The following is a 23,100-nucleotide window of genomic DNA, read 5'->3' as shown; positions in this document are numbered from 1 at the left end:
AAGTGGCCCTTTGTCAGGACTGGCAGTAAGAAAACCAGCGCATTACAAAAAGCATATTGTAAAGTTCCCCCCATGTGAATAAAAACTGAACATTTCCGAAAGCTTTGCCATGTATTCGCGGTGAAAACTCGAATGACATGATTTCCTCTGTAGCTTAAGCGTCAAATGTTAAAAGTGTTACCGTCTCTGGTGTGATATTACTTGTTACTTATGGCTGATATTCAAAAAAACTGCTCCATTGTGGTTCTTTGATACTAAACAAGGGCCCAACCTTTTTGAAGTTGTGGCCAAAAGTAAATACTTCAGCAAAAATCCTGCATAAAAGGATAATGGTTATGTTTCTTAAGCTTAAATAACCGACTAATTTCTCCTCTGCCTCATTTGATTCCTAGCGCAGCTAGTGTTTTGAAGGACACTTTAGTTACTTATCGCAGGTTAGTTGTACCTTCCATAATCTGAATGTGAACAAGTTACAAGGTAGAACAATTTAATAAAGGTAAAATGAAGTTTAGGGAATGGGTATTTCTTTTCGCCTTGCTCGACGCTACCTCATACTAAACTTAACGAAAGAAGACCGAAACGAATGCGTTGAAAGTTCTTCATTCATCTACTCATGCGACTTGTGTACTGATCAAATCAGCCCTTGGGTAACTAAGGCGACAAAATGTCCGTTTACGCTTCCATATGCCTGCAAAATGCACTGTTAAATGACCCATACAAAAACTGTTCAGCTGGCATTAAAAAACCCAAATTTTATCAGCTTTCACCATTTGCCCAAGCGAAAACTTCAACTGAATCTTCTGTAGCCTTAAAAACGATGTAATATATACACCTACTTTGTGATAATATTTTTGCATTGACCGACTTATGGCGATGCAGTTAGCATTATGCACAATGAGCTGAAATGGTTAAAACCATCCAAACGGCAGTTTCAGGGCATTAGTTAGTAATAAGGCGGAAGAAATGATCTGAGTTTTCAGCCACCAGCGAGGCGGGTCACCCGCTCGCGCAGCCTCAAAGCAGACAAAAAAGTTTCGGATCGAGACCACTACCATACGATGTACCGTGTGGATGTGAGCAATGCAGTCCCGCGCATCAGGGGTTGCATTTAAGGCGCAAAGACGTTGCAGAATGCATCATTTTGTACTTACGCCCATGACAAGAGGCGGTGTCATGCAAGACATCATTCTTAAAATCAAAGTCTCTAGTTGATTGTAGAAAAGGATACTTGCGCTCTATGCTTAGCATCCACCATTACCGCTAGAGAAAGTGACTTCGATCAAGCACCACACCCAATAGCTTTCCTGCAGCTTATATTTCAAGAAGGCAGAGCAGTTTCGCTTTCTATTAGGTCCTGAGAACACGTAAGTGCTGTAATCTAAGGGAACTTCTAGATTAAGCATACTGGCTCCTAGTATTTTCATGCACGCAGACACCGGATAGACGCAATAAAATTGCATTTAAATAAAATTTGACTATTCAGTGACCCTAGTGTATCAGGCTTTATTTGGGGTGGGAGGGGGGATTGACGATGCTGCGTCCACGTATCGTTTAAAGTTCCAGCAGATTAACGTCCTTTAACTGTAAATAGCAAACCCTCCAGCCTCCACTCCTTTTTATCCAACCTCCTATGCGTTTTTCAAGCTTATCGACAGCCGCTTCGACAAGAAACCTAATCTCATAAACCATACCCGCGTTCAGTGCGCTCAAGCAGTAAGCGCCAACAAAGCTGATATAGGCCAAAAAACGTCCCCAATTCACTAGTCCATCGCTCCAAATGGCCTCCAGCGTCTGCTTAAAATCCAACTCCGCATTTTCAGGCCTCTTCAACAGCAGCGCTTGCCGATTCTCAAATCGAGGTAGGAAAGCCTTCTCAAATTCGGTTGCTCGTTCCACCAGGCATCGCATGATGTACCGGGTCGTCCCGTGCCGCTCTGTACGGCCCTCTTTGCCCGGAAATAACTGAAGGCCATAAGATCCACGTTTACCAATGAGATAGAGAACATAATCGACAATTATTCGGTCAATTACTTCTTTGGAAGGTAGATCGTCAAGAGAACAGGTCACATTGTAAACGTTAGAGTCAGACTCCAGAGATCCCTCGATAAAGTGACGTGTAACTGGCATGATCCCGCCCGCTCGAAGGAAAGCGCTGTCCAATCAATCATCTACTTTTGGATTTAAATAACGTGCACAGGCTGTGCAACGGAGTGTGCGTACGCATTCTCGATGGGCAGTTGTAAACGACAGAAGATGCTGACGCAATTCTTTAAATTAAATAACTTGATTCGCTTCTGCTAACATTAAGCAACGAAATTCTTCATCGAGCCACGAGTATTCACCAATGGTACCCAAATATTGACCATTATCAAAGGAATTGGAAAGTAAAGTAATTAGTGGGAATAACGACCCAATACAAAATTGTATTGTGAAGGTATGTCTTATGAAGAAATCCTAAGTTTGTCTCAAGAAATCCCTAAAAAAGCAATTGCTGCAAAATTGAGGCTAACCGTCTTAAAGCTATTATCTAATTTTTGCTGCAGAAAACACCTGGGAACAACCTCGTACTTCAAACGATTAATTGGTTTGACTGTATTACCATGGACTGAAATATTTGCTCGTGTTTAAAGAGGCTGGCAGAGAGCAGGCTTTGTATTTGCACAAAATAAAATTATCAAAGTAGATTGGCGTGTATAAACGTACAAATCAGGTAGGCACGGTAGTAAAGCAATGGTGTTTCATGGAAATCCATACGATAAAAATTCTCTCGAATGGCCGCCCACTAACCCTGCCAGTTACAAAAAGATGAGCCTAGTCACAGTTTATAATACACAAGATCCATCCTATAGACATAAGCATATACTCACGCAGTCTACCAAAAAATACTGATCACAATCAACTAGCACTTACATCGATCAATCTTAGAAAGATCGTTTGAAAAAGGAAGGGAGAGGGGATAGGAGGAAAGGATCCTTGTGTTATAGAAAAGGGCCAGGCTACGCCCAAGTCCATTTTCAAAAATAAAGCCGGAAGGAACCATCGGTGGTCAGACGAATAGGTGCAAAACAGACAAAACGCTGAAGTTGTGCCCATATTCACATCACCGCGTAAAATGCAAAGAAAGTGCACTCCATATTTACAGTCATGTAGAAAAGGGAGTGCAGGCAGAGGGAGGGCGATGGATGCTACCTAAGGGGTCCAGTGAATTGGTTGCGCAGATTTGTGATTGCCGGCAGGATAGGAAGCTCACGACCGCTCCTAATGGCGTTGTACATGCAGAGGGCAGCGTGGAGGAAGGTATACTGCTCGGAATTCTCCACCATGCCACCACGATCGAGACGGAGACGAGAGACGATACCTAGTACGTCCACCTTGTCCTCTTTCCGTAGCTGCTCACAGCCGATGCAGAGAGCAATGAAACAGCCAGTGCGACCTACACCAGCACTGCAGTGCACCACCACGGGACCCACAGCGGCGGTACCTATGGCGGCCATAGGTGCAGGATCGGAGGCACGGCAAGCGCGAGAGCTGGGGCCAAGAGGGTTGGGCGCAGAGGCTTCGGACTCGCTCAAGAAGAAAAAGTTTAACGCGGTAACGGGAGAGCTCTCCTCGTGCGACAAATCGGCCGGGAAATGCAGATCGAAGTCGGCATCAGACCACTCCTCTGCGGCCTGTCGTGAGAGCAACCTCGTCGATGCAGGTGGCAGAACGGCAGTGGAATTGGGCACTAGCGTCAGCGCCGGTGTGGAAGGCAGTGAAGAACCGCCATTGTGGTTGCGGCAGGCCTCCGTTTCGTGAACTAGATCGAGAAGACTGCGCGCAGACTCAAGAGTCGCTTCCGGCGAAGAGTGGTCAGACCATCCAATGTACCAAAAGTGAGTGACTTGACGCTCTTCACCATCCAACTGAGTGATGATTAAAGGATAGGTTTTACTAGTGCGGACGTTTAAACAATACAGTGAAGTAAATACATAATATGACGATAACTTGGATGATTAAGGAATTTTTATTAACAACAAAGCTAAACAGGACCATAAATTACCATTATTAGTTAACCGTGACAATGAATTGGATCGCAGTCTTTGTCTACACCTCACCTTTCAACTCCTTTTATGATATTTTCTAAACCACCAAGACGTACTTGATTTCACTGGAATAGACATGGGAGACTAGAAGTCACACGTGCATGAATACTGGTAATGTCGTCAAAGAAACTGCAAGTCGAAATAGAGAAGGATGTTAACGGATGGGAACACCTACACTGAGAATGAGTTTGCGTTCAGTGTAGCTTTCCTTCTGAGTGACAGCGATGACGCGCACGTGAATGTTACCAAAGGTTCGTTGGGCTCCGACGGGGGAGCAGGTACGTGAGAACTCCTCACCCCAGCAAGCGAGAGTAGGAGTGGGTAGAGAGGCGGCCGACTGCAGCAAACCGCAACCCGTCCGAGCCGCGGTCTCATCGTCCTCAGCGGACTTTCCCGCCGTTGCTAACACCGCCGCTGGCACCGTGTCCGCTCGCACCGGTGTGTTGATCGCACGATCAATCGACTCGTGCTTCAATGTCGGCAGGTAGAGCTCACATTTACTTCGCTGAGAGGAAAAACAGTCATACCTCGGTGACTTCGACCAATGTGGTAAAAATCCGAGAGCTCCTTTATCCTAGGTAAATCTGCATCACATTGCGAGTCATTCGTTTTTTGAAGCCAAAGATAGCCTCAAAATCAGAATGAAAAAATCCATTATCTCTAATTGGTTTAAAGCACATGCGAAATTCTACTTTTACATCCCTTTACGCTCAAAATGGCATTAACAAACGCCCTTATGAAGGCAGAAAATTCTTATAAGTGTTTTGTCAATTATTTTAAAATGCTGTGTGATGGTACATGCACACGGAGCAATTCAACCGGAGATGATTATTTGATTATCTGTTTATATGAACAGATTGTCCAAAGTAAAGGCTCAACCGATTTGACACAATAATCGTCCTTTGGGCCAGGCCTGCAAATAAGGTATGATTGTTGTTAGAGTTTGCGATAAACAGCACACGAACGATTAGGTTTCTTCCCGCATGGTTTTTTCCACTTCAACGTGAACATGTGCCACGTTATTTTTGGCATTTTTCCAACAACACTTCAACATTAGTAATTCAGCCAATTGGAGATCCACCGAACTCTTCAAAATATCAGATACAACTCCATTTATGCTCGTCTTTGTGCTCACGGGGCGTTATGAGAAAAAAGTGAATTGATTCAATCGTCTTGGCCACGCACTCGGTTATCTGTGGATGAAACTACGCCTTTTCTATTCATGAGTAAACTACTGAACACAATTTCTGCCTCTTACAGAGCAGACTTTCAACCCCATTTGTAAGACCCATTTACTAGGTCGGTTATCCGGCAGTGACATCAATAAGATATCGAGCAGATAATGAAACGTGGCGTGCTAAATGCCAATCAAAATAAATTAATGTGAAATAAAATTCTGTCAGTGTATTTTACAAACTTATTTTCCCATTTGTTTGACAGGTAATGCTTCTATTAAATAAACGGGTACAAAATATGCACTTTTCACAGATGACAGAGGATGGGGGTGAATCAAAGCATCACCGACAAGTTTTTTGAAAGATCTTCCATTGGAAAATATCTAACAGTCCTCCATCCTCAACAATTTCAGGTGGCTGACAAGATGCAGAAGCACTAGAGTTGGTAGGCAAACATTTAATTGTATTTAGGATGGTTGAATCAACATCCGCAGCCGAGACAGTTATGGGGTGGCTGATGAGTTCAATGATGTGGACATAGGCACAAGTTACTACTGGTTTTTGGAAAAAACTTTGAACCCCTCAATGGGTCGATAGAGTTTAAGCATGCATGCTTTGAAACAGTATTGTAAAAACAGCGACAATTTCAATCGGAGATACACTCCCCTCTATACAATAATTACCCACACCAAGCACAGTAGCCCTAATTCAAGGTAGCGTAAGGACTAATGCCACCCGACCAAACCATGCTAGGTCCGCAAAGGAAAAGTCTAAGTAGGCTGCCAAGGCTCACCTTATCTTGTTCACATATTTTCGTCAGCATCACGACAGCAGGCGCACGTGTATGCCAAACCATACGCCAAAAGTCGTTGATCGTGTGCGACATCGGACCCTGTGTTGCGATGAAGGCTCGCGGTCGACCCTGATAGCCCTACAAAAAGACGCGGATTCGGCAGCCCTACTTTGTGCAATCTGATTTTACCACGGACACGCACACACTTCCTTACATGGCACTGAAATTCATGGGTATTTAACATTGACATTTAATCATCGGTCTTAATGATGACTAGTTTGAAGGACTTTGAGAGCTCGAAAACACTTAACAGAAAGATTAATGCACCACATTAGTTAAATTATGTTTGTGCAATGCTTTGATAGTTTGTTTAACTATGTGTTTGATTACACGTGTACTTAAATCTTCGCAGATCGTACTCCTGCTCAGCGGTATGGCCACCGGAAAGTGCTAGCAGCCCCTTGACCTTTCCGATTGTTAGCAACCCATTCTCTGCTACACTACTGCAACTCTTTACAACTTCAGGGAAGACTCAGAGCGCTACATATGGTCCACTAATCAGTAAATTTTGGGCCATGCCATCAATAATTTTGACCTCAGAAGTAAAAAAAAAGATTTGTTTTGGGTTAGCATTTCATACGCATAACTTTAGGCCAATGCTCGAGGATAAAGAAAAAGAGAGTGTTGGGAGAGTCTGCTTGGAGGTAAACGAGGCGATTTTCCAATGGCTTTTTGTGATTTGTAAAGCCTGTTTAAGATAATGGGTATTTCAATTAAGCCGTTAACAGACAAAATAAATTTAATTGAGGTAATATTTAAAAATTATCAACTTTAAAGAGAAGTAACATACGTGAATGTAGTTAGCGTTGATGTAACTGGTCATGTCATCATTATTGATAGCAGGAAGAACAACCCTCGTATTATTATCTACAAATGGGAGACGGAAATGCGTTACAAAGTTCAAATTTAAAATAAGAATATTGGTCAATGAAGTATGATGATGATTTTATGTAGTCCAACTGTCAGATTTCCGAGAGTGTGAGAGATGGCAGAAACGCGAAGAACTTACGAGGTAAAACCTCGTGGTAGCGATTTTTTTGACCCACTCCTACCCAAGGACAGTCGGCTTTGTTGGCGAAGTTCATGGGGATATCCCAAAACTCCTTATAGAGGCTGTCCTCGCCTCCTTGACCAAGTTTGGCTTCGAGAGCCTCTGGAGTGAGGAGCAGGGAGGCAGTGCGCAGGGTAACACGATCGGCGATACGGCTAGGCTCTTCGCCAGTCTTGGGGCGCGGTGACAGATTGGCAGCTACAGTAGCAGCGACGGCGAGCGCTGTCGGTGGTTGGACAGTCAATGTCTCATCGCTCGCCAAGCACAGCGACGATTCATGCCCAAAGGTAGAGTAGCTGGTCGGAGGGTGCTCCGCAAACAGCAGCCGGTTGTCCTCCTCGCTCGCAGCATTCATTTCGCCCAAAAGCACTTTGCGCAGTGGCGAGGAATTACTTGAGGCTCCATTGTGCAAATTGAGCACAAGTGCCGCACGTGGGCCCCGTCGTCTAGATGGAAGGGCATAAGTGTAACTCAACCCCACTTCACTGCCTCTTATCACCATTCATTGGCTATTAGTATTAACAATTGCGGCAAAACGAATGCACAACAACTTTAGCTTTTTAAGTATTTCACATTGCGAACTCAAAAAACCTGCAATGTCATAGTATAGTCGTTTCAGAGGACAAAATCGGTATCCATGAGCTTTAAGCAAATACCGATGGAAAAAAACCCTAGTGAAATCCTTTGACGCTATTGTGAATAATAACAATATAGCTCGAGATCCAGACATAATTAAGACTTCCAATGAAATTCAAAGCCTCTAAAAATGCGGCACAATTATTTTACTAGGTTAAGGAAACGACAACCAAGCATTACTTAGTTGATAAAAAATAACAACAAGCTAACTGCGAATGTAGAGAGGAATTCAAATTCAAGTGAAGTCATGCACTTCAATGGGTTAAAATGTCAACCCAAATTTTAACACGCACGTGCTGATACAACTTCTCAAGCCGTTAGAAGATGCTGTATTACAACAGGTTCGAGTGTCTCCATATGCACGAAAACGCCAAAGATCGTCCAAATAATTGACTGACTGACCAGATAAGAGATGCGGTGTTAACGAATGAGGCAAGAAAGGCAAACATAAGCGCTGTATTGTTGCAATACGCCTCTTGACTTGTTAATTGAAAGCGGTCAAGTAGTTGCCTCTTATTAGATTGAGATGGCTGGACTGGGGCGTCAAACCTCCTCTATGGCAGTCATCATACCAATATATCAAAGCAAGAGGTAGCAAACAAAAAAGGGTCTCGTCGACAAAACAGGAGAGGAAAAGCGTAGTAGGGGCAGTTAGGTTGTTAAAAATAGACTTCCGTAAATTATTTCGGCAAAATATTTAAAAAATAAATTACGTGAGTAGTGAGGACTCTTTTGCGTGGCTGTAACGAGAACAAATTAACGTCGGTAACTTGCATCAAAAACCGCTAGGTGCATCTTTTGCATTTATCTGAGACGATTTAATTGATGAAAACGGGTGGCAATGTAAATAGCTTAGATTTGACAAATTTTTACTCAAAGAATTAATACAACTTACAGAAGAATATTTTTCCTAAATAGAGGGATGAATTCAAGTGAAGTGCAACCGCTTTCCAATAAAATTTTTCGAGTTGTGGCCAAGGTAAAAATCTAAATTGCCGCGTATTCATAGAGGCAGAACTGGCCACAAATAAGACCCAACCATCTTCTTCAAAATACGATGCGCCAAAAACAACCAATGAAAGAACGCAAATTAAAAAGTAGTCACTATGAATGCTATGCGGGGGCGGCAATCTAAATCTCACGAACGTTGAAGAATATAAATTCAGATAATTTTATAGAATATTGTATTCACAATGAGTATGTAGGCCATGATTAAGATCAGGAATATCAAATAACTGGTTGTAACAACTCACAGCTCAAGTAAGCTTCGATTTTTTGCTTTGGGAGGCTCGTCATTGTAACATACGGCAACAGAAGACTCCTTCTCCCTATTGGCCTGTTGGATGTCTCCTGCAGAACAAAAGGACTCCATAAGATTGGCCCTCTGTTGACCCAACTCAATCACCCTCCTGGCCAGAATCGGAGGTGGCTGCACTTGGAAAGGATGTGTCTCGATCGGTGGAATGACCGGAGAGGCGGGAAGAGAGGCGCTGGCAAGGGTGAGGTGGAGTCTCTCACAGTACTCCGACGGTTTTGGCGCCTCCTCGGTGGAAACTATGAGGTCAGAGGGAACTTGAATGGCTTTCAAGCAGCTCTCCCCGATAGATGGGAGGGAGTTAGCGGAAGTAATTATAGGCTCGCCAGCGGGGGTGTAGGTGCAGCAACAGTAGCAGCAGCAGCAGCAGCAGGAGGAGTCCAACACCTCCCTCGCCACCTGGCGCTGCCCCATCACCGGTCCCTCACCTCGTCCATCGACATCTTCGAGGCTCGGAGGGGTGGACTTGTTTGGTAAATCGTAGCAGACGCTGTTGACCTTTGCGCAGCCCTTCATCTGACCCGAGTCGTTGGCACTCCGCTCTGTCTTGAGATGATCACGACGCTGCCGAAAAACGCACCAACTCAACTGCAAATCAACGAGGACACTCGGATAGACAATAATGAGCACTTCAAGGCATATTCCCCGCTCTAGTGTTCACCCAAAATGAAAGTCAATGCCACCTCCCACGGCGATGTTTGAAGGATAAATCTACAAAACCCTTTGAACTAAGCAAAAATATGCGAGTGTAAATCCGAGGACTAAACAGTTGAATGTCATTTTTTTTGCAATTACTACTGCTTCTATGAAACATTGTCTGGAAATAAGCATCCTGTGATGTGCACACTATCATGGCATTTTTAGCACTAGAACTCAAAGCCATTTTTAACAATACCCACATACTAGTTCTGGATGGCGAATAATAAACTGGCAAGTTAATCGATGCATCAGGCACTACTCCCACGTTAATCCCGATCTAGCGATGAAATTGAAGCTATTTCATCCGTGTCGAACCGTACGTATTCAAAGATAGAAAGCCGAAGTAGCTTGGGAAGGAGAAATTATACCTATGTAAGTAATGAAGGGACTATTTTTCACTGCATTAATTCCAAAGTTAATAGTAATCATATCAATTACGAAAAAGACAAACTAGGCGCTGGATTATCTTCAAGGAAGTGGAGTTATTAATGAAAATCAGGCTGAATAAGAGATTTTTAGTGAAACCGCAGGTCAATAAGGAAGCATGATGGATGTATACAAGTACACATTCAATTGAAAATGAGTGCTTGAACTCGCAACAGCAAGTATCACCACGTTAAATTAATAGAAGCTAGGAAAAACCTGGGTGAAAATGAGAAGTTTCCTTAAAAACGTACTTAAAAAAGATGAAATTTCTTTACATTGAATGGATGTCTGAAATACGAATTGCGATGTCAATACACAATGAAGCTGTAATAATTGTCATTCACAAGAAAGATCAAATCTATTAAGTTAAAAAGAAAAGGGGCGTCTAAACGCCAATTAAGGTTAATACTGTCTGCCAAGGCTTGTGGTGACCTAAAAGTGATTAAATGCTACAGCGTTTCTAGAAAAAAATGTAATGAGTACAAAAGGGATCCTGACGATAGGAAAGATTTTTGACAATGGAGATAGTAAAAAGTAATGTGAACTTTGGCAAGGGGAGGGAGACCAGCGCGGCTTACCCTTCTACCGACACGTCTCAGTGGCATCGGTTGCGTGGAATTCAATTGCAAATGGGAGGATGTGGTCTCAACACGCATTCAAAAGAGAGCTACCAGGTGAAGTGAGAATAAATGCGCGTATGTGTGTGTGCGCACAACCTCTGGTGTGTTATGCAAGAGTGCACGTGTTTATACGTGTATGGCTTTCAAAGGCTGACTGAACGCACACAACGCCCGCACACACGCACCCCACCAATAGAAAGAGGCCTTGCGCAATGCTCACACACACCCATCCACTACACACTTGGAGAGCAAGAAAAGTGGTAAGACGCATTGCAATTTTCCCGAATAGGCATGTTGGCGCCACACGAAAAAGAGCGAAATCTCGGGGCGCCTCAAAGTGGAGAGGGCATTCAGCACTTAACAAAACATCCACGAGACCTCATGCTGCAGATGCAAGCTTTGTCATCTCAAATACAACAGGAGTGGCGCAGTTTTTCCAAGAATGGCAATTTTCCGCAATATTAAAGATGTGTACATTCAGTAAATTAGATATTTCGAGGCGTTCCAACTCATCGAAAGTAATGAACGCAACAGAAGGATTGTTAGGCAGGACTTCCGAAAAGGCGCATTCATTCACCAACCCCACTTAAAATAATCTCTTGCAGGTGTAAAATTAAGGGTTAAAATGTGTGCATCGCTTTCACATAAAAGAATATTTAACTAGAGTTTCAAGACACTAATCACGACCGCTGCAATTGACGCGTAGTTCAATTTAGTGCTCATATTTTGTCACAATAATTGTATAAATATAAGGCACCCAATGCATTTGAAATTTCCATATAAAACAAGACAGAACAGACCGTATAGAAAAGAAATCCTTGATGTCACGGCTCAAACACATGAAAGTAGCTATTAAAACACGTGGTGCCGTCAAGTGGGCGTCACCCTATGGATGTGAGCGAAAATATAATGCATAAAATAGATTTCAATCACGCTGAACCACAGTAGCGGAGCAAGCCTAGGGTCTAAAGCACTCAAAGATTCAAGAAAGATTTCCACAAAAAAAGGAAGTAAGAGCGAAACAATGTACAAAATAACTAGAATAAATGTAAGCTTTTCAAGTCAAGTACAGCCTTAGTCACATTAGTGCAAGTGCGATCACGCGATTTAACCATGCAATTTCAAGTTGTAAAGAGCAAATTACACTATCTCCAAGTCAATCTGCACCAAGTAAACAAAGACGCAGTATAGCTTTAATCATGATTTCCCCACAAAACCGATTAATTAACTGATGCAAATTCAATTTTTGATTAATAAAACAAAAGCCAACGTCCCGTTTTGTTTACCCAGAAGCCAAATCAATTGAGAGCAAATATAACCTTGCTTTGAAACCCAAACAACAATAACATATTCGTGATCAAATTAGACCGATTTGTGTAAAACTGTCAAATTTCCTCCAAGAAAATCACGAACTATGACTAAACAAGTAGCTTTATGAAATTCATACTGAAAGGACATGAAAAAATACTGTCAAGGCAACGCGTGAGCTAAAGCTAATATAGCCTTAGAGTACCGTTCTCAGATGAATGTTTAAACTGTTCAAAAAGAATGAAAACATAGATTTGGGTGAAGCAATACACTTTAAATGCCAATGTTTCATAAGAAACCAGGAAAAATTCTGAGCTTATTTAATGTTCAGGATTACGTGCAACACAGAGCACAATCATGGACAGCAGGCATCAAGGAAAAACTAAATATGATCCCTTATTTTCGCAGAGCAAATGCGCCCCGAGTTGGTTCGATGTTTTAAGCGGCAGGGATTCGGAAGTGTTTGTTGCGAGGATGGAAGAAGCTGTACTTCAAAGTGGAGAGCGAAATGGGGCGGACTTGGGTGGAGGTGAAAGCACAAAAGCATCAGGTGAACTTATTAGTCAATAGATTGTTTACGTAAGAGAGAGCTAGATTGCACTGTCTCTTCACAAGAGACCGGTATGCGAACGAAGATTGCACCTGCAGCGGCCGCCGCCGCCGCGGCCCCTAGCTTTCCTCGCCTCCTCCAGTATGCCACCACAATCGCCACCAGCAGCATCACCTGGTTATCTCAATGACATCAGTGTGAATAAGTGCAGAACCACCCACGCAAACATAAATAGGTAGATGCATTGCACAGAGTAGACAAATCAGCACACTCACCGAAAACTCTGTTAGAAATAATACGGAATCACAGTTTCGCAAAAACTTTCAGGAGAGCCAGTGTTTTCTGAATAATGCAAAAGGTGATACCGAGATCACGTCAGAAGTCCCGAAGAGATTTAAAGGTATAATCAACCTGTAAGAGCTGGAGGAGTAAACGTGTAGACGCCCTCAATGATCACTCTATACATCTTATGGGCAGTGGCCAAGAGAGCTATATCATCAAACAGGTAATACAGCAGAATATTATATAACCATCAATATTTACAGCAAGTATCTGCCAACAATCCCGGAGTTAACTTGGTAAGAGTTGAATATAACATCTACTACAAAAAGCCAGTAGGCAATCGTATCTGGGCTCTGTTAAACGAAAACAATCTAAAGCACAATACGACCGTAACTACGAGGGTAAAATAAGCACCAAAAAGTGCAACTTCCCAATTTTTCGATGCAAAGCTTGAAAATGAGCCGACACTTTTTTTGCCATCAACAGGCTTGAGGGATGTAATATAAGCGAACATAGGCTGTCTCGTTCCTAATAAATCATGCTTATATAAAGTTTGATTGTAGTCTAAAAATAAGGATGTGTCAGGCGTTCATACTAAAAAGATGTTTCACCTGCTTAAGCATCGAACATTAGCTAACCGAATGCATTAAATAACCTACAATAGCAACATCGCCAAGTTCAAAACTATTTCAAGATGCTTATGGGTGAAATGGCATGACCTTATCAACAGATAATCCAGGAAACATAAAAGCATAAAGAACCAACTTAAATACCAACGATCAATGTGGGCAAAATAGCATGTTCTTTAATGCTTAAAAGTATACGAATGCTGCATTGAATAGCGAGAACTATTTACTACCAATCGCTTTCGTAGAAGTCCATTGAATATTGATATGACAGAGTGGCATTAATACGCCTTACATTGAGTGATTTCCAAATGTTTGATAAACTTAATTAAATAGTCAAGATAAGACCACGTAAAACGGGTAGAAGCGAGCCGCTTTGCATTTTTCTTAGGTAAGAAGAGTTACCTAAATCCTCCAGCAGCCAACAATGCATGACCATCACAGTTTGACGCATATGGGAAGTGTCGGCACTGTATTGTGTCAGACAACACTGAGACAAATCAAACAGCAGCAGGATAGTCAACTTCGGCAAAAAAACAGCTGACGATGGAACCGTAGTAATGCGAATTGCCAGGTCATGGAAGGTCTGTGGTTCACCAAAAAAAACAACACTAAAACGCAAAGCAGGTTGCTGATGCGAGCATTATAGAACAATTTAGCAAAGCTGATCAGGGGGAAGTGCTAATTTATACAATTTAATGGATCTTTAAATAAAAAATCAGTAACCACATGAGGTGAGGAGTAAAAATCCAGTAGGAATCACAGAAACAAAAGTCGAAAAAAAGCTACAAGTTTTACATGGGTAAGCTCATTTGTGGTTTTTTCTGACTTAAAGTTCCCATTAATCATACTGTCATAAAAAATAACTTCATGATGGATTTATCCTTTAACGAAAGCACAAATATTGAGAAAAATTAGGTGCATCTAAAACCAAATAAAATGACATTGCAAAGCATTAGTATTAACAAATCCGACTCAGGTAATTAAAGAAACCGTTAAAAACTACAACTAAGAAATTAATGGCTGAATACAGATAGTTAAACAGATTTGCACACTATAAGGGATCGGGAATCTATGATAAAATGTAACCAAATTGCATTAACTGGTAATATTACACATAAGAATGAAAATTTCTCAAATTATGGGAAATTATACTTTTTAACAGCCAAACTGTAGCTCTTAGTGAAGAATGCTGTGGATGACTGCCATATGAGAAAAGCGCACCATTGCAAAATCATCATTTTTAATTAGAAATGGTTAAATATTTACCATCCACATTTTTGCGTAAGGTTTTCAACCAAAACGATCACGCAGGTCGAGTTACGGTAGAACCGTCACTCTTCCATCCACAGGTACAGATGTCAAATTCTTTTTTTTAAATGGGGAAATACCTTTCAAATCATCCAGCTCAAATTACAGAAAACAGCATCAATACCCGAGACCATAACTCGCACAGAACAACAGCATCAAGGACAGGAAGTGAATAACCACAGAACTAGCACATGCGGAATCTCAAATACCCCCACAGGCGTTCTCGTGTACGCATACACACAGCCACTGCTATTTACATCACGCACGGGCAGCGTCTCCGGGCTTTGACGGCAGCGGATGCGAGAGAAGGGATACGCGCATGCACGAGGTTGTCACTACCGCCACCACTCCCTTCATTCCCCCGCCCCTTCGCCCCCGAACTCCTTAAAACCAGCACCGCGTCCTGATGCACAAATACCCCGCCTCCGCTTTTGAGCCTAAAAGCGCATTCAGAACCGGTGTGACATAAACACGGCTCTCAAGTCAATCCATCCATTTACACCACACCAACAATGTGATTACTGCATTTCGATGTCAAAAAAGGCACCAAAAAAACCCCCTATTGATTTAATTGCAACACCCCTAGTTGTTATTGTCCAAACAAGGCGGTAAATGTTTATCTTCCATTTAATGAAAAGCCATTATTAGTTTGATTACGGGAAAAGTTACATTTCTTTGGGCAAATAACGCAGCTAGAAGATTTTGGGTTGGAAAAGTTAGTTAATTCCTACAGCTACTACTGCTACCATGATCAAACCCTTTTCCCGTTGCAGTAATAGTGTACTGATGATCGCCCATTGATTAAGTATCCATAAATGGTGGGATGAAAGGAGTGTAAAAGAATCTGAGAACACGTTCGAGAACTAAACGCTTCACAAAGTATGAGACTGCTGACCCAAAGGTACATCGGGTCCCAAATAGGAAATATGAAATAGACACAAATTGCAGCATAAACAAAAGCGGAGCTGACCGGTACACTGGTGAATCATGTGCAACTCCGTTTTTTCAATGCTAAATCTTAACGTGATATGTGTTGCACCTATGCACGTAGCCACAATAAATGTCTTGTGACTAAAATGAAAGCTTGCCAAGTTCAATCAAATTCACCACACCAGGACTCCAAGGAGCCCATGGTGGTTACGTTAATGTGATTCTTTTTCAGATAGATGGGAATGGTAGCAGTCATTTATGTGCATATTGCTGAGAAAAAGCACCCAACCCACAAAATCACCCACATACATTTAAAATGCTACTAGAAATAATTTTTCCTAAATTGTAATTAACACAGCAGACTCCAATGGGGGTGATCAACCTGTGAATGTGCACACTATATGATGTGAAAAATTTGTCACGTAACCATTTTCTTAGAAATTAGATCACATTGTTCAAAGTTTACTGATAATCGTTCTAAGACGTTTGCATCTACACTTATTAAGTAGTTTCACTTAGCTAAAAACACTTCCGTCTGATAACCGACTCCATCACCACCGTTTCCAATAATCGCGTCCACTTATCATGGATTTCGTTGGAAACGACTTACATTTCCCAAATGCTCGAATCAATCTTAATAACAAAGAGAAGCATGAAAGAAGTAACGCACTTTGCTTCATACTTGATATGTTCTGAGTCAAAGGTGTGCTTTAATCTGTTGAGATAGCAGGAATTGTTCGATGAAGCACGACTTTAGGGATTGATAACCAAACTTCATCATGCTCTGAGATCGTTTTACGAAACTCCACTAAATAAAGGGCATTTGAACGAGGTGTACGATACTTCTTAGGAGTTGATCCATGGCTGGATAATTTTTTTGTTGATTTCTGACAGCGGTCCATTATTTCGGTGTTCGTTGACAGCAAATTTGGGAAATCAATCGTACACAAACATGAGAAAATCAGGGAATCTGGCCAATTTAAAATAATTGCTTGTTTTCGAAAAATCCGCATTTTAGTTCGAAATGACTTCCTGCATTGTCAAAAATGCTTCTGTGTTGAGCATGAATTACATCACACTTCTCCTATCATGAGCAGAAGGAAGGCATATCAAAACTTTGGATATGCTGATGGCTAAGCTTACACAAATACCATTCGATTAAAGAAAGAGGAAAAGATAAAAACATTGCCTCAACTACTAAGGAAAAGAAGCATCAACCAAACAAGTGAGCAAGGAATAGCACTGACTTGAATGGACTTTTAAGAGAGGAAATTTATGTGGAAAAAGTCATGCCATTACCTGATTTGGAAGCACTGAAATAAATATGACAAAAACACCACAGCACAATATGCATTTCACCAATGAAAAATATGCTCTTCACGAGATTCAATTCATCAACCAACTAGTTTAACAATCGAAAGCCTTTTGAGCGATCGGCTGTGATGTGCATGCACCCGAAAGTAAGCACACAATAAAAAAGTTTATTAAATGTGTCCGACAGATTAAAGGCGCAAATTCCAGGTGAGCGTCGAAGAAATCTGGGCTAAATTTGCAGCCAACATACCTCGACAGCTTCAATCGAATTGCATGGTCCTAAATTAAATACGTCCCTTTACAACAAAAGTAGTAGGTATTAAATCGGGTCATAAGTGATTTTGTAACGAGGATCAATTGAGCATGTATTTATGTATTGATGGACGGCACGTCTAAAATATTGACATCACAACAACACAAGTGGTTTACTAAGACAAAATGCATGAAAACCAGAATAACATTGGTATTTTCACAGGGTCTTCTGACCTTCATTATAAATGGTTTATATTGATATATGCAAAGAATCAAAATTCTTGAACATATTTAATAGAACTGACACCACCCCGTAAGGGCCAAGAATGTGATCTGCGATGACATGATTTTTGCTTAACGGACGGTAAAAAATACCGCCAAGAATTGTGTCTACCCTTGAGCGGCACGAAATGCTATTAAAAGTAATTTTTTGAAGGGACCAAAATGTAGGTCGGCCGTGGTATGAAGATGAAAACTTAAAAAGTGGTATAAATAGTCCTACAGGTTAAATGCATTGTAAGTTAAAAAGCATGAAGTGAATGCTTAGCGATTGACCAACATTGCCCTCTGAATGTTTTGTATTCGCTCTACCGTTTAGAGGTTGTGCCTGTCAAGGACACCAATCATATAGAGTAATTATAATAATCCGGAAAGTGTGCACTAATATACCTAGGTGCCAAAAGTTCACGCTATCGCATTCACTTGCAGATTCACATAAATAATCACATCCCAACCTGTGAAACCACGTGTGTGCGCATGGTTTCCCCGTACGAAAGCGTACAAATCGAATTTCGAACTTAAACATTTTCACCGTTCGTGAGTCCAGTAAAATGTGTCAACATCTGGAAGTCGGTGCAAGGGTCATAACTTCTATACGATAAACATCTACAATTAATAAATACACAGTACCTAATAGAATAAAATGGAGAAGTGGATAACAGGAAAATGGGTCTATTATGGGAGCGCTTGTGATATACATTTGGATATTGTGGGGTTCAAGTGGAGTAAAATGGATTTATAGACCCAAAATTAATTCAGTAGCACTTCACTACAGTGAAAAATAGTAAGAAGGGAAATCTGAAGATAATAGTATGGTCACATTTTGACGTTTTAACTCTCTAAAATGTGCGTAGGGATTGAAGTGATAATTGATTATATGGTTGATAATGAGGAAAGCGAGTAACTTCGGAAACTTGATAAGCACTTTTTGGACTATTTTAACAAAATAAAAAGATCTACGCGTATCATAAGAGAAACATTTAGAACAGCGTAGGCAAAACTCACAAAAAAGATCATTAGGAATTAAACGCATGCAGAAACCTGAGGTAGCTTCTAATAAGGAAACACTATATTGAATTTATCATCACATAGCATCCAACTTTTTTGGAGCTAGCATCATCCACCTCAAAAAGAAAGTATCATTAAGCAAGCATTCAAAAACAATGAAAGGGCACTCCATTATTTGAAAAAGTGATAGCAACATAGGTATCCAGCATGATATGCAGTATTATCTAACTATAGCATATGCCATCGTCCTCGACTTCAAGGCAATTTTTTTTTAGAATTTATAGTTAATGAAACAAACCTATTAAATCATTGTCTGAGATAAATACCTTCCAAAAGTTACTTTCAAACAAATTTCCATCATCAGAAGCAGTGGAAGAGCTTAAAATGCAACTGTTTTGGCAGAAGTAAGCGACACTTAAAAATGAAACCTATAATGAGTTTTATTAGTTCCAAGCACCAAAAAACGCTAATCTCTCGTTGCTTGGCCGCAAATCAGTACCCATTCCCGTGGATTTTGTAAGCACTGTTTTAAAGCTTCCAGATACCAATGCACGTAGCAGTATGACCTAAGTTACAGTATTATTTTCGACGCAAAAAAACCTAGACTAGAGCATGAACCGTGAGAAATGGACGCGTTCAAAGGTCAGATGTCTTTTTCTAACGTGATATTAGGTATTCTCTGGGAATATAATTCAGTGACACGCGTTATAACCAAGCAAATGTATTGTAGAAATAACAACACTTCAGTTATCTCAGGACCGTATACAAGAGGACGAAAATAGAGGATACAAACCGCAAACAAATTTGACTTTATCGACATTATAGCAGAGCATGCAGTACTTAACTATACCCAATCCAACGATATAACTTTCGTTGCATTTTAAGCAGCCAGCTGACAAGAATGAAATGAGCAAATCTTTTGAAATGAGACAATCTATTAGAAAACAGCCAAGGAATTCTTATCCCTTGCGCCGGACAAAATACAGTCCTGTCCGATGTAGGTGAATAACGAATCAGAATGCTTATTGCATCCTAAATGAATCAGCAAAATGGATCACGGAGACTGACAAGTTCAATCGATCATGGTAAAAAAAGATTGACAAATCATTTACATGGCGTCACGGAGGCGAGTATGGTTGGGGAGACAGAAACTGCACATAATCTAGCTAATGACTAAATGAATTGGTGAAAATGATGGTGTGTCCCCTTTGTCGGGTGTTCCATATAAGGGAATTTAGTCGAAGACAACTGCGCAATATCAAATTCCTCCGTGAAAGAAACTAGCAGTTTTACAAAACCCCAAAAATATGATTAATAACTGTTAAGAATTCTAAGGCCCTGCTTTGAATTTGCACAGAGATTCAGCATAGTTTGGTTACCCAAAGACTAAGAAAAGGACGCAATCACGTTGCTTTATCCCAAAAGAACATTTCTGAATGATTTTTGTGACTCTGAACGTATCACACATAAGGAAATTTAGGGAGTTAAATAAAGCCAATAATAAAATCGGGGTTAATTATTAAGGAAACCGACCTAGCTCTAGGTTTGCCTCAATTCTAATTATGCGTTTTAACAAAAACGCCTGCATAGCACAATCACTTGAAAGACAGCCTGCCACACCGATCCACAACTTCCACGTTGCTAAACGAAAGGCACCTCAAATTGCTTTATTATTTAATATTCCCATTAGTAAAATATATTGGCTGAATAGAAGAAATGGCTTATGCATGAGACGTTAACTCTTATGCGTGCGGGAAATCGCAGCACAGAAATTCCACGCACTACTAAAAATTGCGACCATTTGATAAGAAAGAATTATGATTGTTCTATGTCTAGGCCAAGTATAACAGTTATAAAAAAAACCAAAGCCATACGTATTTCCAACAAACCTCACTAGTAATGCTCTAAAAGTATTTTAAATCATGAAATCAACGGAAGAGTGATTGGTATTTAAAAAAAATTCACTTACTGTGATAAGAATGACAATCAGGCACAGCGTAGCAATGCCTAAACCAGTATAAGCCCATCCTATTTGCAGAACATCACCACTATTTGGGTCAAGTATTACGAAAGATGGAAGAGAAGTTTCCAAGATGAGAGAGACGTCTTCTTGAGTGGATTTTCCTAGTTGCATCACAGTCTTCATCGCACAGGCTATCGGGAGTCCACGTAGCCCAATGGCAGGCAGGGAAAGAGAGTAGATGCGAAAGTGAGGGATTTTTAGTCCTCTTTTGATGATAGCCTTTCACCACACACGGATATGAAGACGTCTCAAAGACCGAACGTGTGATACTAGCATTTTAGTAGTCTAAAATGAAGAGGGATCACAACAAAAAAGCACTTATGTTCAACTTCACTACAATTGTCAGAGACAGTTACAATCATAAATCAACTTCGATAATTTGCATGTATATAAGTAAATCCCTAAAGTGACGAATAGTATTCGCTTGATTCTAAACACTTTCTAAATCCATTACTGAAATAGTATCTCGAATATGTGCCTGTGCTAAAACCCATGCTGTCGCTATAAGCACATCGGAACGATGAATTTAGGGCGATCAAATATCATAAAATATTACTAAACAGGGAAATTTTTGCAAGTTTTACATCAGTGACTACATACCATGTTATACAAAGGAAACAAGTGGGTTCAAGTACTTAAAGTCCTGACTTTAAAATACTATTTAAATTAAATTAGTTCAAAAATACAATAAATATAAAATTGTCTGTAAATTACTTTGAACCATGGAGACGTAGGAAACAAACAAAGTGATCCCGTTGGGTATTAATGAATTCGTCTAAAAGTATTATCAGGCCGTGTCTGTCTGCCATTTCCTATAGCAACAAATACACTAAAGACCAGCACAACCACCGCTATACAAGTGGTATAATCAATAAAATATTGATTTTACGAAATTATAGGGCAGCAAGCCTAATTTTTAGTCGTTTAAGTGGACATTTGAGGACTTTATTGTGAGAATGGATTCTTGTTAATGGTATGGAATGCACTTTTAATCATAAAACCCATATTTTATTTAGGAATAAGTTGTCAAACGACCGTTGGAAATTTCGCCATCCCAATAACAAGACCATAGACCATGTAATAAACAATAGGAAAGGTGAAAACACGCAGACTTAATACAGCAGAATCTTAATTTCAAAAGCTGTACCTTGTCAACACCCACGCCACTAGTGCAAATAAAATAAGGTCATCACAGGACACATGAACATTTCTCCATGATTAATGGGGATAAACTAGATGTTTTACCACACCAAACGTCAAGAACGCAACATATATTCGCCCAACCGTCATAGAGTATTATATTGCTGCATAAAACTTACTCAAGATCGCACCAATCTCGTGCAAGTTTCAACAGCACACAGCGAATTTTAAGACCTACAGATTTGTGAGAATGAAAAAAGTAGTCAATTACTGAAAACTCAAATCTATGAAGGTATAGATGGCAAGCGGAGCCAAAACACCGGGTACAATGCAAACTTATACCTTTAAAATGGAAAGAGAAGATCTAGGAACCATTTTAAGACCACGCTGAAGATTTGAAAAAGCACCACATCGTATGATATAAAGTGGGCAAAATCTATTTTCTCGGGGAAAAGAGCTGACTCACAGAGCTATAAACGTGAGAAAAAATGCATTACCAGAAAAATATCAACAAGGGAGTAAGACATCGTGTTTGGGAGAATACTGAAGAGCACCGTCATTTTAAAAAGTTCCCACGGGGAAAAAAGGTCTCAGAATGTCGAAGTCTTACAGTACGACGTAAATACCACGAATTAATTTATTTAAAAGTCACCTGCTCGATGGATTAGCCTAAACAAAGGCGAAGTGAAAAAGCATAGATTGTAGACAAGAAGGATACCTAAGAAAGTAATAAATACACGTACAGCAAAGCAATGCACCATATTAAATAAATTGATAAAGTTTTGGCCTAAAAGATGGGTTTGTGAATTCATTATGACGAAACCCTACAAACAACAATACAAAACAAATAACTGGTGAAAACTCAGTACGGCTAAGACCGAACATTACGCAAAAAAGCCAGTCAGTACAGGAAACATGCTGACGAAAACTAACGACAACTGACAAAACTCTGAAGCAAATAAAGTCTAATGCGACACTTTCAAAACAAAAACAACTCAAAATAGGCACAAGATAAAAAACACACCTAGTCCACGGAAGGGACGTCCAATAAACAGACGAACCCACAAAAGGGGCCAGAGCCTCCTGGCAGAAACCTTGAAGAACTGAATGGGAAAAAAGTGTTGGTTAGGTAAAACATATTGCAGAGCAAATAATTCAAATGGATTTTTAAGGAGAACAAAGTACTCGGTTAGATGGCAAACAACTGAATATATCTT

The 23,100-nt window shown here is 40.5% G+C and overlaps 1 protein-coding gene across 1 annotated transcript; it reads right to left on the bottom strand. All coding sequences in view use genetic code 11, as the record gives it.

Annotated features, from left to right (window-relative positions):
• Positions 1-3,185: 3,185 nt before the first annotated feature.
• EGR_01369 (Receptor-type tyrosine-protein phosphatase R) lies at positions 3,186-10,896 on the bottom strand (the record flags this gene model as incomplete). Its single annotated transcript, XM_024490618.1, has 7 exons — positions 3,186-3,905; positions 4,261-4,590; positions 6,054-6,191; positions 6,904-6,980; positions 7,123-7,610; positions 9,054-9,703; positions 10,819-10,896. 7 exons carry the CDS (start codon positions 10,894-10,896, stop codon positions 3,186-3,188), a joined length of 2,481 nt encoding a protein of 826 aa, XP_024354942.1.
• Positions 10,897-23,100: the final 12,204 nt, after the last annotated feature.

This window comes from Echinococcus granulosus (assembly GCF_000524195.1).
Source record: "Echinococcus granulosus chromosome Unknown EG_S00005, whole genome shotgun sequence".
NCBI lineage: Eukaryota > Metazoa > Platyhelminthes > Cestoda > Cyclophyllidea > Taeniidae > Echinococcus > Echinococcus granulosus.
This window is presented reverse-complemented; position numbering and strand designations above follow the sequence as displayed.